Source organism: Saccostrea echinata, unplaced genomic scaffold, assembly GCF_033153115.1.
Source record: "Saccostrea echinata isolate AGI-Se365-2 ecotype Australia unplaced genomic scaffold, CSIRO_AGI_Sech_v1 ptg000062l, whole genome shotgun sequence".
Lineage (NCBI taxonomy): Eukaryota > Metazoa > Mollusca > Bivalvia > Ostreida > Ostreidae > Saccostrea > Saccostrea echinata.
Genome location: NW_026889811.1, coordinates 7153878 through 7173610, shown reverse-complemented (window position 1 = coordinate 7173610; position 19733 = coordinate 7153878). Strand labels below are relative to the sequence as shown.

Here is a 19733-nt window from a genome sequence, read left to right as displayed (position 1 = left end):
CTAACCCTGAGTGATTTTTGCCGGTCCGAAATAGTAAGTCACAAAATAAAAAAAAACCATAACATTTATTTACTTCATTACACATTTATTTACTTAATAATAATATAACATTCAGTCTCCATTTTCAAGTCCTCTTCCATTTTCGGTTGTTTTTTGTTTTTGTTTTTTGTTTTTTTGCATTTATAACAATTCTAGATTTCACCGCTTTTGGGCAGGTGACATGCTAATTCAAGCACAGTAAATGTAATTTTTTTTTAACATTTATGCATTGGGGAATTACATTAACCTAGAAAATGAGTCTAAAAAAAGTGTTGAAATTCTGTGCATCGACAATAAAGAAATCAACACGATCGATGAAAAAACGAAATCCGGGACAGTCGGAAGTACTAAATTTACCGCTTTCCCCAACTGTGTTTGAATTCTTTCTGTCGAAATTTTTGCATATTTAGCTTGTCTTTATCTGTTTCTTTACATTTTCTACCTAATTCTGCCCCAGTTGTAAATTAGGTCACGAGACCATGCTGGTTTCACTTTCATTTACAGCCTCGATCTTGTGTAAAGAACAAGTATTACACAATCGCATATAAGGTACGATAATTAAGCTGGGAAGTGCGCCGATGATAAGTGTTAAAACAAAAAACTTTAACCAAAAAATGGGCCGGTCATTTGGACTGACATCGATAGCATTTTTACCGGTCACACGCATTTGTTGTCGGTTTTGCCGGCATGACCGGCAGTTTTCCACAACTCTGGATCTTTCTTTTTTTTAAATGCTAGAAATAGATTCACAAAATATGAAAGATCTTGTCTAAATTTTAGCAATACACAAAGATGTTTAAATCTTTCATTTTAATTGTTTATTTTTCAGGGTGGATTTATTGCACTAAGTAATGCAGCCTCTGATCATGTTGTGCAGTCCAGAATTGTAGGTATGTTGTTAGTTATTTATTCTGTAGGTATGTTGTTAGTTATTTATTCAGTACTGTGTTTAGGTCATCTAGCTGTATCACACATACTGCATCATGTGTATTTCAAACAATTTAGTTCATACAATATACCATCATAAGGTGGATAGGCAGGGATAGACATTAACTTTCAGACTCACTTGCCCTTCGGGCAAGTGAACTCAAACTTGGACTTGTCCGAATGCAAAACTTGGTTGCCCAAAATTTAGAAAGAAGAGAACCGGTATCTTAATTTTTTATTGTAAATAAAGTGAGATCTTACTTTATATTTGGCAAGATAAGTGCCAGAAAAAATTTGATGTGCTGCTCATTTTACATTTTAAATACTTGTAAACTCACACTGCCATGCAGCAATATTTCCCATAAAATAACATTCATATTTTTAAATTTATTTTTGTGCGATCTTTTTGCGAATCTTGATTTTTTTTTCCATGAAAAAGGAGAAACAGTTGCCATGCTTACATATCCTGATCAGAATACATCGTGCACCGAGAATAACTGTTCTTTATATTCTGTGAGTTAATAAATAAACTATTTTATGTATCTTATTTCATAATAAGAATGTAAAGAAAGTTGTCAGACGGAAAGCATATTTTTGTCAACTACCACGAAAGAAAAACGGAATAATGAACCCGATTTTTCAAATGCTACCGAGGAATTTACGAATGCAAAACAATGTCATATGCCTGGTAGAAATCAAATGTTCAATTTATTGTTTTGTTTATAAACTAATGAAAGATATAAAAAAAAATCTATCAGAAATATTAACTTGCCCGATCGGACAAGTACATAACAATTTCACTTGCCCGAACTGAGAATTTACTTGCCCCGGGCAATCGGACAACCGTTAATGTCGATCCCTGATAGGGGACCCAAAATATGAAATCAGTTTTAAAAATTGTGATATTAAAGTTACGTGCCCCGGGGTAGGGCAAAGCTTGAATTTGTGTTAAATCTTGAAGACTCTTGGACATAGTAAATAAATTGTTTACTTATAAATATCATGAAAAATAAGTCCTCTCTTAAAGTTGTGAAATTTATGCCCCTTTGTTCATGCTCAAGGATGGAGCTACATGTAAGTCTTAGGTGATAAGCTTTAAAAATCTTGTTCTTGTAACACACAGTCTTCTTATTTATATTGAAAACTTTGACTCTTGATTCTGTGAAAAACCTTATCCACATATAACAGCCTTTGTGATCCCAAGATGGGTAAAGTTTGATAGTGTTTTACATGTATTTCCTTTAATAAAGCTTCTTTATTTTTGGACATTTTGCAGACAAACTTTGTAAATGATTGTTTGAAAAGTGAGTCCTTTTTGAGACTTTTGAGCTGTAGAAGCTTTTAAGTTACTGATATATCCATTAATTTTGACATCTATATTGAGATTTCACAGCTTATGCAAGTGTGTTGGTAAACAAAGATTTCATGAATATTTATTATCAAAAGACTTTGAATGATCACAAGTGATAGACTAAGTGTACAGTGATTATAGCTGAATGACCACTATTTTGTTGCAAGTAACCATTTCAGAATTCCTGCTCATTATGAAATTATATCTGTAAACTTTGTGCTGCTGAGATGAAGTCACACAATGTTTAGATTAATAAAATATATCGTGTAGCTAGTGTATAGATTAATTATTGTTGTTAATAGTTTATGAATCTTGACACCTGAATGAGATGGAGAATTGAATATGGTGCACTAATTTATTGTGTACAAAGTGAATACAGTATTTGAATTATTAAAACCAAACAAAAAAAAGTCAGATGGGAAATAATATTTGACTTTGAAATGATAATGAAAATTAGTCTAGATTTATTTACATTTTTATACTTTACTTCACAATAAGATAAATCTACTCAAATTATATTTACAGATTCATTATTTCCATAAGAGGAGTGAAATTTTAATGTAATACAATATACTTCAATTTGCAAAAGTTTAAACAAACTTTCACCACCATTTTCAAGAAATGATCATGAAGTTGTTTGTAGTATAATTTGCTTTTCTTATAAGGTAAAGGGGAGGGGGGGGGGGGCTTTTCACCAATTGAAAAATATTTTAGGGGACCCCCTAAGTGGGCAGGGGTGCATAATAGGGATAATACACTTACACTTGCAGCTTTTCTGCAATTACAACTTAAATAGTCCCCTATAATGTAGTCTGTATTGACAAGGTCATGAAAGTAGGGCTGCACAATAATATCAATATTCTGGTATATTGCGATTCATTAACAAAAAATATATTGCAATACGTTTCTCTAGTATCGATATACCGACAAACTGCTTGAACTTTTGATTTCTTAAGTAAAATATGAAATTTGATATGTCAGAAATGTTTTAAATATTGCCAAACAGTACCAAACGGTAAGGTTGCTGTCGTATGGTTGCATTTTGTTCTAAAACTGCATGTAATGATCCGAAATCAACAAAAACTTTTTTGTAGCAATGTATTTATAATAGTTTTACAAACGCTGCTTATAGATGGAGGTTAATAAAATAAGAAAAAGAGCATATTAACTGTCATTGAAAATATTGCAATATATATCGCAATACAATTAAAAATAATGCAACATTTCGCATTATGAAATTTCCAGCCGATAAACAGCCCTACATGAAAGTGACTTTTTATTGAAATTTACTATTTATTCCAATGAGTTCTTGGGTTTTGAATTTTGCAATAATCAGAAACACAATAATTCTAGCTATAAAGAAAAGAATACATCTTTGTGTTGAGTATTTTTCACTAAGGAAAGGAAAGCGATAAAAACAAAAATGATTTCCATGAGAGTGAATGTTCTGATACATAGATACATTCAATTTGGAGAACGGAATCTATCCTTTTCCCCCGAGGAAACAATTCTTGGGAAGCCTTGCTTTCATGGTATGAACAATATAACATTTATCTATATTAGATGTAGAGTGTACAGGGAAAAAAGTTCATAGAAAGTTCAAACTCTGTGATTAGATATTTTATGGGTGCTATTTTAGTAAGTTATAATCTGACAAAATGATTAGCATTTTTGTAATAAGTTCATTTTTTGTTGGGATGGGGTCTTCTGAATATTTTTTTTTTCAATTCTCTTGCTTTCAGGTATTGAAAAACAAAAGATTTTCCCAAAGGCTTAAAACTACATTGCAGAGTTTATGTATAATAAAATTACAATAAAATTATAATAAAAAAAGCTTTCTTATTAAGCACAATTTCAATTATTAGGTAATGTTTCAATTCTTAGAAGATTATGTATGATGATAGTATGATAATAGTAGAATTGGTTTAATATGAGCAAATATTAGCATGTTTTCTTAATTAATTATATATTGATACTTTTCTATAATGCCTTATACCTTGAAAATTTGTCCTATTATAATTCATGCTTCTAAAAGCAAGAATTAACTGTATATTATAATTAATATATAGATCTGTTCATAACAGACATAAGACAATATGTGATTCTGTATTCTTAAAAAAAAAGATTCGTAAAAAGTGCACAGAAAAAAAAAAGATTAATAAGGAATTTGTAAATGCCAGTTGTCTTTATGTTTTTCATCCTTCCTTCAATGGAAATAGTCTCTACAATCCCATTAATCATGTTCAATATAAGTGGGAAATAGTCTATTAATTTAAGAGTCTGCTTGTGAATCAGAATGCAATGTATTATAGTAAACGGATCACAGTGCTGAAAATGAAAGAATAGCCTCAAGTCTTATAAGTAATTATTAAATAATATGATAAATCTCTTGATATTTTTCTTCCGTGATTCTCCATTTGATCAGGTTTCCAACTGTTGAAGGATGAAATGTACTAAAGTGCTTTGTTATGAGTTACAATATCATATTTCAGATAAAAATGTAAAATCAATCTATAAACTTATGATTCTGATATACTCTCAGTGAAAAAAAATTGTGACAATGATGTGTTTTTACTTCATATCCATACAAACCTACGAAAACATTAATGGTCTATAAACCAAATTAAAGGGATATTGACCAGCTGAGGAAAACGTGATTAAAGAATCACTTTGACAAAGGGCATCTCAAATAACACTGTGAACAGTTGGGGGATATGCTTTAGAACGGTAACATTTCACAAGCATACCAAAAAAAATGGAAAATGAAGTTCTTTTTTAGCTCTACTGGTCAGAGACCAGAAGAGCTTATGCGATAGTAAGGTGTCCGTCCGTCTGTCCATCTGTCTAGCTGTCTGTCTGTCCGTCTGTCTGTCTGTAAACAATTTTCAAAACGCTACTCCTCCTACAGTTTTGGTCTGATTTCAATATAACTTGGCACAAAAGTAGACTACACTAAGATACATAATTCTGTATATCGGTTTTTGATTTCGATGAACGGTGTTGCCATGGTTACTAAAAATAGAAATTTCTGTGAAATACTTTCAAAATGCAACTCTTCCTACAGTTTTAGTCTGATTTCAAAATGACTTGGCACACAAGTAGACTACACTAAGATACATTATTCTTTTTATCAGTTTTTGATTTTGGTGAATGGTGTTGCCATGGTTACTAAAAATAGAAATTTCAGTGAAATGCATTCAAAATGCTACTCCTCCTACAGTTTTGGTCTGATTTCAATATAACTTGGCACAAAAGTAGACTACACTAAGATACATAATTCTGTATATCGGTTTTTGATTTCGATGAACGGTGTTGCCATGGTTACTAAAAATAGAAATTTCTGTGAAATACTTTCAAAATGCAACTCTTCCTACAGTTTTAGTCTGATTTCAAAATGACTTGGCACACAAGTAGACTACACTAAGATACATTACTCTTTATATCGGTTTTTGATTTTGGTGAATGGTGTTGCCATGGTTACTAAAAATAGAAATTTCAGTGAAATGCATTCAAAATGCTACTCCTCCTACAGTTTTGGTCTGATTTCAATATAACTTGGCACAAAAGTAGACTACACTAAGATACATAATTCTGTTTTTGATTTCGTGTTGCCTTGGTTTCTAAAAATAGAAATTTCTGTGAAATACATTCAAAATGCTACTCCTCCTACAGTTTTGGCCTGATTTCAATATAACTTGGCAAACAAGTAGATTACACTGAGCAGGGATGGGGTAATCGTAATCGAGTAATCGTAATCGATTGTAATGATTACTTTTTTTCAAGTAATCGACAGTAATCTGTAATCGAAGAGATTTTCGATTACTTGTAATCGTAATTTAATCGATTACAGCTAAAATTTTCAATGTAATTATAATTACTCTTTCGATTACTTTCGATTATTTTATACATAAATGGATGTTATTTTGGAGAATTATTTCCAGCTAGTCACACATAAATATCAAATATAAACCAGCTGGTGTAATGTTTATATTTCCTAACTTTTATTATCATAAGTTTGATAATGTTCTCAATAAAATTTGCATTATAGACCTTCTGGTCTAGTATTAAATAATTCAGAAGTGTATTTCAACCATTTATTAATAAAATATACAGATTTTTCATCTGACCCACTGTCCTCTTGCTGCATATATCCTTTTTCATATTGCAAATGTTGAAAAACTTTGTCTTGTATTAGAAAATAAAAATTATAAATAGCAAAAACAGATTAAGTGCTGTATTAAATATAAATAATTTGGTAAGAAAACTACATTGTACTCCAAAAAAAAGAAGATGGAAATACTTATTCATATCTGAAAAGGTTTTAAAAACTTCAAACTTGTGTTTTAGTAACTTTAAAATTTGTAAAATCATTCTCATGTTTTCATTCAAAATCGTAAGGTTGCTTTTATATCAGTGAGAGGTTATATAAGTGTCTGTAAGAGAGGGAGTAAGTGTCACTGTGTTTGCTTATCTTGGCTAATTAATTGACAGAGACATCCCTGATTTCCAGATAATGAGGTGTAAACTGTGAACTACCTACTACAGTGTTTAACTTGCATTCCATTGAAGACAAACAATATTATTAAAACAATTAAAAGCTCTCAAAAGGCTTATTTCAATACAGAATGAAATTGTGCTATTAGTTTAATTACTTAAGACACATTTCATTTACATGTTTATTACTAAGAGTTCTAATTTAATTATTTTTTGGAAAAAGACACGTACAGGAATGTTTAATGTGTATTGTCAACATACAGACAGCCCAAATACTTCTTATGAAGTAATTCACAATAAAATATTAAATAATATTTGCAACAAGTCAATAAATATGGAGGTTCAGATCCAAGGTTGAAAGGAATAATTAATTCCTTGGCATATTTTATTGTAGGAATCATTTCTCCACCTTCCATGGTAGAGAAACCCTCATTTGGGCATTTAGTGAGAATGCAACGTCTAAAATATGAAACTAAACCAGAAAAAAACCTTAAAAGAATCTGAAATGAAACTGCAGGAACACATCAAACTTCAGTGGATAACATCAACATATATACCATTAAAATATTGCTTTGATATTTGAAGGGATAAAAACTTGAAAGTAATCGATTATTAATCGATTACATCTTCCAAAGTAATCGATTACAGGACAAAAATGAGTGTAATCGATTATTAATCGATTACACAAAATTTCTTTGAGTAATCGATTATTAATCGATTATATTTGTCAGTAATCGTGCCCATCCCTGACATTGAGATACATAATTCTGTATATCAATTTTTTGATTTTGGTGAAGTGTTGCCATGGTTACAAAAAAATTGAATTTCTTTGATATACTTTCAAAAGATTACTTTGCCTACAATTTGGTCTGATTTTAATATAATATTGCATGCAAGTAGACTACACTGAGATACATAATTGTCTTAATTGTTTTTGATGAATAATGTTGCCATGGTAACTAAAATCAAAATTTCTCTAAAATTCTTTGAAATGGCTACTCCTTCTACAAAAAGAGAGTAAAACAAGGACTACTATTTATTTATTGCTGTTGCAAAGTTTCAAGTCCAAGTGCTACTTTTCTCTTCCTTAATTGTGAGAAGTACAAACCAGTAGAGCTACAGTCTCGACAGAGGCTTCTGGTTTAATAATAAGGATGAATTTTTCCTCCTTGATTTGATTTCCAACCAATCAGAAAATTTACTAAGCACTGTCTGTTTTATTTTTGGATATAAATTGTGAAGCAAATTGGTCAATGGATTGACAATCTGCATCAGTTATTTGACTTCCCTGTTGTTTTTAGCTTTGATGTGTGTGTCCATTTCAGAGAATATGTTTTTAAGGTGCATTGGCCCTCTGATAAGGGAGATAACTCTTCCTGGGATAAATGACTATTATTCCTTTATAAAATTGTTAGTTAAATGGTTATTTCTGTCAAATTTTGCCCTGCAAGACATGCTGAAATTGTGTGCATTTTATGCATGAATTAGATTTTTTTGGAAAATCATTAGCAATTAAGAAAAATGGATTGCACAGTAGGACAGTGAACCTTAAGCATAACAGAAAGTCAAAATGAGGTGTTTAATCATACTGCTGGAAAATAAAGTATAATTATCTCTGTTGATGGTGACCTATTAAGCTTATTACAGCATCAAAATGCCCTTTTATTTGATTTGATTACTTGAATATATCTTTCAACCTAGAGGCTGTATATTTTCTACATACACCATTAGTAATAGGGTCATTTGGTCAAAAGTTAAAAATCAAGATAATTGTACCGGTAATGACTTTACAAATATACATGATTAAACTGGTACATTTTAAACTTGCCTGATATTTGCCAGGTACAAATATAGTTAGAGAAAGGCACTGGCATAGATTTTGGTGTCACTTAGTGAAAGGTCAAGGTGAAAGGTTAAGATTATTGTCATGACCTTTGTGATGCAATAAATCTGACATATTGTAATCTACAGACTTCATTTTTACTACTTACATGGAGGATGATTTGCAGAAAACACAGATTTTGGGAGACACTCGATTAAGGTTGTTGGAAATTTATTTTTGAAAATCTATCCATGTGTACTACATCATGCCTCTATAGCTTGATTTAACATTCTCAGTGACAAAGATGTCTTAAATAACTGAAGTTAGTAAGGATTTATGAGGCACATAATTTTTGTAAAATTTCTTTTTCTAATCCATCTCTCATGTTTATTACACTCAGGTGTAGTTTGTATAAATCTAATTAGATCGTTAGGTAACAAAACTAGGTCAGAGTATCAGTCATTTTTATACCAGTATATCTCTGCTGGAATCATGGTACACAGTCATTTTCTGAAAGGAAAAGTGATCGTCACATCAAATGACTTCCGTTTGGCAGCATTAGCTGTTACGTATAGCTAACATTAAGGAGATAAAGAATATATATAAATGAGGTCAACATAACAATGACAGGTTGTGTTTTTTATTTGTGTTATATAACAGTCTGCAGTCTGGATTAGGAACTTTTTGTTTAACTGCAAGAACTACCAGGGAAGCTGAAGAAGAATTGACTATCACTCACAGCAAGGAGGCTGTAGTTTTATAACAGAAATCATTTAAGTGTTGGGTTAATGTTCCTCACTACACAATGGGATGTATTATTAAAAAAATATAAACTGAAAGATAAAGAGATTTTTTTAATTTTATATGTTCACTTGGCAAATGCATATTTTTTAAGAACAGTTTGAACATTGATATCAGTTAAAAAATTAAGAAAAATTAAGATTTGTATTCTGAAAAAATTAGAACTGCCAGGTCAAATTTTTCCTTTAATTGTCAATTAGTTACAATGTGGAGGGTGATTTTAATAGCCATTTTTATGCCCTGCTATGAATATGGCCAGGGCACATAGTGTTTGTCATGTCTGTCTTCTGCCCTTCCATCCTTCCGTCTGTCCTTCTGTTGCACTTGCGTTTAGCTCAGTACAAAGCTCAGTTTCAAAGAAACTATTTAAGATATTTTTATCAAACTTCATATACTGATACATATTGATGAGAGCTATTCAACTGCATCAACATTTTTAGACCTTGACCTTTCCTTTAACCTTGACTTCACTTTTTTTAAATTTGTGGATCTGTCTGTAACAAAGGACAAGGTTCATTTGATATAATATTTGGCCCTGAGAATTTCTAAAAATTAAAGTTTACGCTGAATCAAAACTTTACATTGAAAATAAAGGTTGGATATATGCTTGTTAAAACAATAAACCCAAACTTTGAGAATGTGTCCCCTGTATACTGTTTATTCGTGGTCAAATCTGCACGGAATGCGTATTTCCGGAAAAATCGTTAAAAATCAGGGACTTAAAATCATTTTTCCATAGGTCCGCATTATATCACCACTTTGAAATTTTCACAAATGAAATATCGATTTGAAAGCATTTTATATGCAAAAAATTACGATGGTGATATTGTGCGGACCATGTTTATTTTTAAAAAAGGTGTTCATTTTACAGCATGCAATACACATGCATTCGATGGTGTTTTGCTAGATCTAAATAATATTGAGAATATACCTCGCCACGTATCGCTAAAAATCCTTTCATATAAAGGATGAAATCATCATATCAATGTTATGAAGATCTGGTCTGTATTAATTCTTTACAAGTTGTTCGAATTCAGATACATTGGGCCTATATTAGTATACATGTACATGTATATATATATAGCATCTTACTTCCGCGCTCCCTAACTAAGCGACAATGGTCCGAGTTAGACTATATCTGGACGTTAGGTGATTGAAAAAAGTAGCAGTTCTGAAGAAAAATGCAGTATTTACACTTGTCATATAAATATTATTTTACATCTAGTTTATTTATTACCCAGTGCCTGTGTCCATATTCATGTCAAGCTGAACATTATAAAACGATATAAGTCATTCTTGAAAATTGACGTCACAATGGTTTTGCCGATCTATTTGGCCTGTTGGGAAAATGGACCATTTACATGTTCATGGACATGAATTTTTGAGCTATAATTATAGCGAGCGCAGCGAGCTCAATAGACTAATCTGTAAGAACAGAGGAAATTCGGAATGACATATATGTCAGGCAAATTTTAGTGTGAAACCTTCCCAGGATTCCCTCACTACCAGGATTCCATGCGATAATGGCGATAAAAATAAAATAAAATATGAAAGACCTGCAGTTTGCCAAGAGCCTAACATTAAAAAAAAAATAATTGCATTTACTCTACAATGTATTTCATTAAAAATTGCACTAGGCCTGTAGTCTCGTTCAACCAGACGCTCGGCTGTCTCCGTAAATTCCGACGTCATATGACGTCACAGTAAAGCCCGTATCTCATGCGTTTTGGAAGTTTGTAGAGTTGGATCAAAGTTTACAAGTGTAATTTGATGGTACAGCTGCGCTCGCCCCAACGGTCACGCCGTAAAACATATTAGTGAAAATTAGAGGCTAAATTTCCAAGACAGAAGACAATTAAATTGGCAAAATATCACAATAGATTTAACAATGCGCCTCTCAGTATAAAATATGTGCAATGTAGATCAGTTCCGAACATAATCTAGATTGTCATAAATGTTTTATCAATGACTTCAGTTAGCTTTTTTGAAGAGTTCCATAAAAATACCAGTAAAGCCATATACATCATATAAATGTATTTTGGTCACATCATTTCTCGAGATGGTCAAAAAGGGGTAATATATAGCATTTTATGTATTTAAAGCTTGGATGTAATATTTACATGATGTAAAAAAAAAAAAAAAGAAAACAATAAACTTGGGGGGGGGGGGGGGGGGATATTTACTACATGAGTGATGATATCGGATGAGGGGGGGGGGGTGTCCAATTGCTCCTTTTAATTTATATTCTTAATATTACTGTAGATCGACAGACATATATGAATTGTATATAGAAACATAATATAGAAGTAACGAATGGCAGAGAATAAAAAAAGTGTTTCCCTTTGATTGTCAAGAATCACATCATTTGCTTGTTATCCTTCTGTATTAATATCCGAAAAAGTATTGCCTATCTGCGCGCACATGCAAAACTTTAATTCTGACTTTTTTACTAAAGCAAATATTAATCTTTGCTAAGAAATGATAAGTATATTTCCACTGATATCTGTGCATAAGTGAAATATTCTCAAACGTGGCTCATACATGTAATTATATTATGCAGTGATCGTGGAAAATATAGCTGATTTTATTCTTTATTTGTTAATTGTTTCAACTGGAGGGAAAATTAAAATAAAATATAAACAGGGGGTCATAGAACATAGAAAATGATTTATTCAATAAATGCGTTTACGATGTATAAGCATCGGGTTTATTGTGAAATGGATTCCACGGTGCTGGATTTTGTAGAAAATGTCGTTCTCACCATGCTCACTGGTTATTGAAATAATGTCTTTCAGGATATCAATATCAACAATCTAGTATGTACATGTATTCAAAGGCGGATCCAGCACCGGCGTGCCAGGCGTCTCCCCCCCCCCCCCCCCCCCCCCCCCCCCCCTTGTTTAAGATTTTTTTTTTTTTTTTTGCTTGTGAACATTTTGTTTGTTTAACCTGTTTATACTCTCAATTTATCCACACGTAACGTTCAGGCACGTAATTTCAATGCTGATTCGAATTGGAAAAATGTTTCATGTCGAAAAAATCTTAACCTACCTCCTACATGTGTAAACGGTAAAGTTTTACTTGAAATTTCAATACCACGATGAACATAATGATACTTTTCCCACGACAACTTTTTTTTTTTTTACTTTTTTAATGTTTGTCATCTTGAAAATATATATTTAATTAATTATCAATAGACTGAATGTAGAACTATTTTGCTTTAATTTCTATGCCAACAATATGTGATACAGGAACTATAAATATTTCATGTAAACAAAGTTCACATTGAATAGACCCCCCCCCCCCCCCCCCCATAAAACATGTTAAATGTATCAACTGTACTGTCTGCTTCCTTTCCCTCGAATAACAAAATAAAACTAATATTGCTTTCTGTTTGTTATGAAGAAAAGGCCATCTACTTTCAAGGGTTAACTTGGGTTCACAATATTAAATTGAGGTATTCTTAACATTCTATTAGACCAAGATGAAGTAATTGAATACAGTATATTTACATATTGATTACCGATATAAGTAAACAACAGTGAAATCTGTTCACTAACACTTGGTTGTCTTTGAACAATTTTCCTTGGTAAATAAGGCAGGCACTTTATCCTTGAAATGAACTAGATTAGCTCATAATGTACACCTTTATATGATAAAATGTTCTCAAATTCTAAAAAATGTTTTTCCTGATTGGGGGTAAATGCAAGGCACCCTATGTTGAAAATATGATAGATAAGCTCAATACTTACACCTTTACACACTATAATTTTCTCAATGTCCAAAAAATATTTTCATTCAGTGTATAGAGGGTCCTTAAAACACACTTGCGTAGGTTGTCGTCACAAAGGTATCGATTACTTAGAGGAAGCAGTAAGGGATCCGCAGCGGGGGGTGGGGGGGGGCAACCCCAACACCCACCACTTGTATAAAATTCATATAGTAAAATACCAAAAAAAAGAAGGGGGAAGGGTTAAGAAAACTTTGTAAAGTTTGTAAGATATGTAGGAAGGTAAAGTAACATCCCAGTAACTTTCAGGTTCGGGTTAGTTTTCTTTTTTTAAATACGGTTTTCTCCTTTGGGTCCATTTTTTTTTTTTTTTTTTGAGTTGGTATGGAACACCTCACTCACTTTTCTGGGAAAAATTACAGGAAAAATCCTCAATTGCGCTGTTACATTTTTCCTCGAGTCGACATTGCTTTTCCGCGAAAAATACTTCTTTGCTGTGAAGTACTAGTATTTTTTTCCTTTCCGCGAAATCTTCTATGAACCAGGTAGTACCTTTTGCTCCTTGTCTACCACGGGGATGAATTAATGTGAAAGTCTCTTAAACATCGTTAAAAGACCAAGTAGATTGTAGGTCATCTACGCATTAACCTATACATCTTCCCAATGTCAAAGTTTTGTGAAATCCTTTCTATTTAAAAAGGTTTGAAGAGAAACGATATCACAAAACCTTGACATTGTGAAGATGTAAAGGTTAACACGTATAAAACATCGTTAAAACATGCTGTCTGTTCAATAACCCGTAGATCCTAATATATTCATGTCAGAACAAGCTGCATTTTTTTTAAATATTAATAGCTGATAACTTCGACGTTGGAATGTTTCCGAAACTGCTGAAAGAAAAGAATAAACGAAGGTTCGCATGCATTCCTTTTTTCAATGATGGGCTCTGCCTCTGAACAACGCAAATGAAATATTATAATATAGACACAGGTAAACTTATGTAAATCAATCCACAGAAAAGTAATGTCAAGTACTTGCGGAGAAGTAAACTGTGTTTTTTGTTTGTTTGATGTTGTTTTTTTTGTTTTGTTTTGTTTTGTTTTGTTTTGTTTTTTTTTTGAAAATATAATGCAGATAAGCAGGAAGACCAAAATCTTGCGAGCCATACTGACATAGTATTACGCACAAAATCATTTTCTTGAACACCTGCAATCAAAATCCAAGAAAAAGGCTATCGGTCTTTAAGCCTTTTTTACAAAGCTTGGCAATTACGGTTCGTCAAGTTAACAAACAAAGCCAATAACTTTGCTTGTGCCAGTGCGAAATGCGGAAAGTGAGAAATCTGCTAAGAATGTACTGTACGTGTACACCCCCTTTTTCCCTTATGATTCAAAAATTTTCAAAGCCAACCATACCAATTGATTGAAAGATTTGTCTTTAATTATGAAAAATAATTTAGAAAGCATGATATGCTGTCACATGTATACCAATACATCGAAATGTACGTTTATGAAAATGAGATTTAATTAATGTACATAATAAATTATAAATGTAAGCTGGATTTATTTTATAACATGACGTTAAATTCTTGTTAATGACGTCACATAAAGCAACGTCAAAATATCGCAACGTTATTGTAAACTATGCTACCTTTATGTTTATATAAAACAAAAATAAAGCTTTGTACATGCATATATTGATAATTTCATGAAAATATATACTCTCTCAAAGAGTTTTGAGGAATATTATTTAATTTTGACACGGGGCCGAATTTTGCGCCAAACGCACCTTGTCCTTTTCGTCACAGTTTTCTCAGCAACTACTCATTGCAGATGCTTGAAATTTTAGCACATTCTTTTTCTAGGCATGCCATATGGTGGGATTCATTTTTGTACAAATCTGATGTCAACTTTCTGTTTTTCTGTGCATCTGTCTGCATCAAATTTTTGTCACAGTTTTCTCAGCAACTACTATTGCAGGTGCTTGAAATTTTAGCACACTCTTTCTTTAGGCATGTCATATGGTGGAATTCATTTTTTACGAATCTAATGTCAACTTCCTGTTTATCAATGTATCTTTCTGTACTAAATATCCGTCACAGTTTTCTCAGCAACTACACAAGGCAGATGCTTGAAATTTTAGCACACTCTTTGTTTAGGCATGCCATATCGTGGGATTCATGAGAGCGAATATTCACGACAGAGCGGGGGTATTACTATTGAGCATTGGCTCATAGACTTCTTGTTTTCGCTGTTTTGCAGACTCTTTTTTTTTGTTCTAGTTTTGAGCTGATTTTTTGAATTGTGTCTTCATATTGATGGCTTGCAGATCAAGTTGGAGTTTCAGGTTGATTGACCCATTTAAACAAAAGTTATTGCCCCAAGACTTTGAAAATTTCTTATTTTTACTGTTTTCTGGACATTTTTTTTTTTGCTGTGCTTCTAGATAATGAGCTGATTCTTGATATGTGTCTTTATATGGATGACTTACAGATCAAGTTTGAGTTTCACCTTGTCTGAACCATTTAATTGAAAGTTATTGCCCATAGACTTTGTAGATTTCTAATTTTTCCACATGCATATTAAAGGACTTTTTTGCTACATGTTCCTAGATAATGAGCTGATTTTTAGGTTTGTGTCTTTATATAAATGACATAAAGGTCAAGGTAGAGTCTTATATTGATCAATTGACCCATTTTTCCAACAGTTACTGCCCTTAGACTTTGAAAATTTATTATTAAAAAAAAATTAAAAATGTACGTATTTGTAGTTTATCACCATTTTCATGCAGCTACAAGGGGCATTTGAAAAGTTCTGAGAACTGCTTGCTAAAATATTAACCATTTCACAGAAGTTAAAAAGTTTGGTACTATTGAAAAGAACTGGAAAATTTGCACTTACATTAATGTCACTTTCTTCTATTTATGACGTAATAACTCTGAAAATGACGTCAGAATCTCGAATTTCTGGAACACTGACCATAAAAAATGACGTAACAAGAGACAGAATTTCAGTGAAGTAAAATTTTAAAGTCAACTTTTGTTGATTACTCGATTGCACGCTAATGGACACAACTACCAGTTGGAAGAATGTTTACATAGACTACAGTCTATCAGATGGAGTTATATTCAGGAGTTCCTATATTTCTGAGGTCTTTTAAGAGTGTGTCAAACATAGCATGTTGTTATTGAATATCGCGCAAAATATTGGGTAAAAAAGATGCTTCTGAGAAAATCACAAAGTTTACAATCAGAGGAGAATAGTGGACGGTGTTACAGAATTTGTTGGCATTTATTATCAGGTGTTTCAACCATTTTTGCAGGAACGATTAAAGCTCAAGAGAGTTCAAGCTAAGGGTGTCCCATATTGTCTTGTAAAAACCAAAATGGTGCCTGTGTAGTTCTAACCCCACCGTAACTCGACATGTTCGAAAATTTTAAATCATGGAAAATAAATAAGATTGTACATGGCAATGAAACTCAGATTTATTTTTTTGAGTTGAAAGTCAAAAGCTTAGTGAGTTTTGGATCGCCAAAGTTGAAATAATTTAAAAAAAATACGCACAGAAACAAGTCTGGGGGAAGACTTTTGTATGTTTTGTTCGTAAACGTTTAGAGTCCTGATGCTCAAGATACATTTGTGGAAAACTGCATTGTTACACTTCAGTTTTATATAGAATATCTTTTATTTAATATAGTGGAGAGATATATAATCCAGCTATATCATATAAATAAAGATATTTTATGAATGCCTAAGGTAACATAACCCGACATAAACCAAAGTAAAAAATAAAATATGAAATTGCTGATTTACCGTACCATTCTTACAATCTTACTTTACCTCCATGTAAATTTTTGTTGAAATATCTTTCACAAGCCTTTGACGGCACTTTTATGTAGACAAAAAATGTGACTTTTCAGTATGCTAAACATTCGAGATTCTGACATCATTTTCGGAGTTATTACATCATAAATATAAGAAAGTGACAATAATATAAGTGCAAATTTTCCAGCTCTTTTCAATTTTTATCAAATTTATTAACTCCCGTGAAATGGTTAAAATTTTAGCAAGCAGTTCTTAGAATTTTTCAAATGTCCCTCGTAAAGTATTTTGAAGTAAACAACTATTTCAGAAAACAAAAGCAGCAATATGATATTTTATTTTTGTGTCATTTCCACCCTTTAGTATTTACATATCCTTGGACTTTCAAATATTATAATTTTATACTTGCTTGTCACCAGGGGCATTCTTACTTGAAGTTTCTCTTATCGACACATCCAGTTTAAGCTCTTTTGTTTGAAGGTCAGCTTATGCATTGGTAAGGTGACTGCATGTCTACCTTTGCATCTGTCTTTTTGTAATTTTTTTTTTCAAAAAGCAACTCCTTCAGTTTTAATTCAATTTCAGTAAAACCTTCTTCTTTTTTTTTTTTTTTTTACAGATTAATGTAGAAAGCATCAGGATACAAAATTCTGTAAATGTAAAACACAAAAAAGGTCTTTTAAGTTCAAGTGCATCATTTTTCTCCCTATATTTTAAGTTTAAATTGGTAGGGCTGGTCTAATTAGAGAGTTCTGGAGACATGTAGAAACAGCTGCCTGGCAAGAAGAGGAAAAGGTTGTCAGAAGTTACATCTGCAAACATTTGTCACCTAGGAATAATATAAATGATTATATGAACTACAAATCTGTACCTTTTATTCTCACAAGACATTGTTTTAATTCTCTGTGCGTAAAATTCATTCATCAAAATGCTGGGTCTTCTATGTTTTACAGTATTTATGCCCCGCCATGAAAATGGTCAGGGCATATAGAGTTTGTCATGTCCGTCTCCTGTCCTTCTGACTGTTCTTCCGTCCTGCTTTGCATTTGGCTCAGTTTCAAAGAAACTATTTGAGATATTTTAATCAAACTTCATATGCTGATACATACTGATGAGAGCTATTCAACTGCATGAACATTTTTTGACCTTGACCTTTCCTTTGACCTTGACCTCACTTTTCTTAAATTAGTGTTTAGCTCAGTTTTAAAGAAACCATTCAAGATAGTGTTATCAAATTTTATATGCTGATACATACCAAGGTAAGCTAATTAAATGCATTAATATTTTTTTACCTAGACATTTCCTTTGACCTTGACCTCACTTTTCTTAAATTAGTGTTTAGCTCAGTTTTAAAGAAACCATTCAAGATATTTTATCAAACTTCATATGCTGATACATACTATTGAGAGCTATTCATCTACATCAAAAACTTTTGACCTTGAACTTTCCTGTGACCCTTGACTTCACTTTTCTTAAATTTGCATTTTGCTTAGTTTTAAAGAAACTAATTAAGATATATTTTGGTAGGCTTATGCACTTATACATAATTTAATGAGAATTTATCATCTATATCCAATTTTAAACATTTTAATTTCAATTTTAAAGAAACTATTCAAGATATTCTCATCAAACTTCATACACTAATACAAATTTTCATGTTTCATTACTAATATACTCTCAGTGGGGCATTCATTTCTAGTTTCTCACTAATTTTAATCAATCTTGATAAAGACATACCGTATATACATTTTTTTCGCGATGTTCTAATTTTCACATTTTTTGCGATCAGTTTTCATTCGCAAAAAATAAAACATGCAGAAATTATATTGGTTATTGTGTGCCATAAAAAGTTTACCTTTTATTTTTTTAATATATATATTTTTTTAATCGCAAAAAAATAATTTACGCAATATAAAAACTGTACAAATCTACCTTTTTTCCGCAAAATTTGCAACACGCGAAAAAAAATGGATATACAGTATTATTCTGAGTCTTGATTTCATTCTGTTGGATTGGCTACTGTTACTTTAAGTAGAATACTAATAGTACATGAAATTGTCCGCAGTTAAATTCTATAAAAAATGCTAATCTTACAGTTTTGGTCTGATGTAAATAAAACAGGAAAAAAGGTTTAGAAAAATGTCAGATGTATCATTCTGTAAAACTCAACAAAGGTGCATGTACAATTGAAACTTAGAGAATATTATGAATGTGAAACTCATGTAGAGCTATATTCTCACCAGAGGCTTTGGGTTAATAGAAAAGTTTTTGCTTAATCAAGTATAGGTAGGGTTTTACTTGCTGCAGGATTATCATGAAAGAATAGTGAAAAGCTCATTAATAAAATTTACATGTTAGGGAATTTTTATGAGTTTTAAATTGCATTGTTAGTTATGCCGTGTGATTCATTACCTTTTGTAATGTTTAATACAGATTTTTTTTGAATGCAAAATAAGTTGTGTTAAATCCCAAATCTTATAGAAGCTCCAAGAGGAATTATAATGTATGAAATTCAGTTATAAATCATGTTCCCATCCAAAGCTGATTTTAGGGCTTTTATGAAGAAGTGTTAGGCTAATTTGAGTTCATTTGAAACCCTTTCTACAAAAGCTGTTTCCATATTTACGATCAATAAAACGTAATCTATCAAACCAGTCATTGAGAGCCTTGAGAGTCTTTATCTTAGCATGCGTGATAATTGCTAGGAAGATTTGAATGTTTGTAACTTAATTTCCATATCCTTTTCTT

The 19733-nt window shown here is 31.8% G+C and overlaps 1 protein-coding gene across 2 annotated transcripts in view; it reads left to right on the top strand.

Annotated features, from left to right (window-relative positions):
- The window catches only part of LOC133175487 (ATP-dependent RNA helicase DDX1-like), a 145826-nt gene that overhangs the window by 8105 nt on the left and 117988 nt on the right, over positions 1 to 19733 (top strand). For both annotated transcript variants that reach the window (XM_061310587.1, XM_061310588.1), the window contains one exon: positions 869 to 929. In XM_061310587.1, the coding sequence (XP_061166571.1) occupies positions 869 to 929 (61 nt within the window). The remainder of the gene's footprint in view (positions 1 to 868; positions 930 to 19733) is intronic.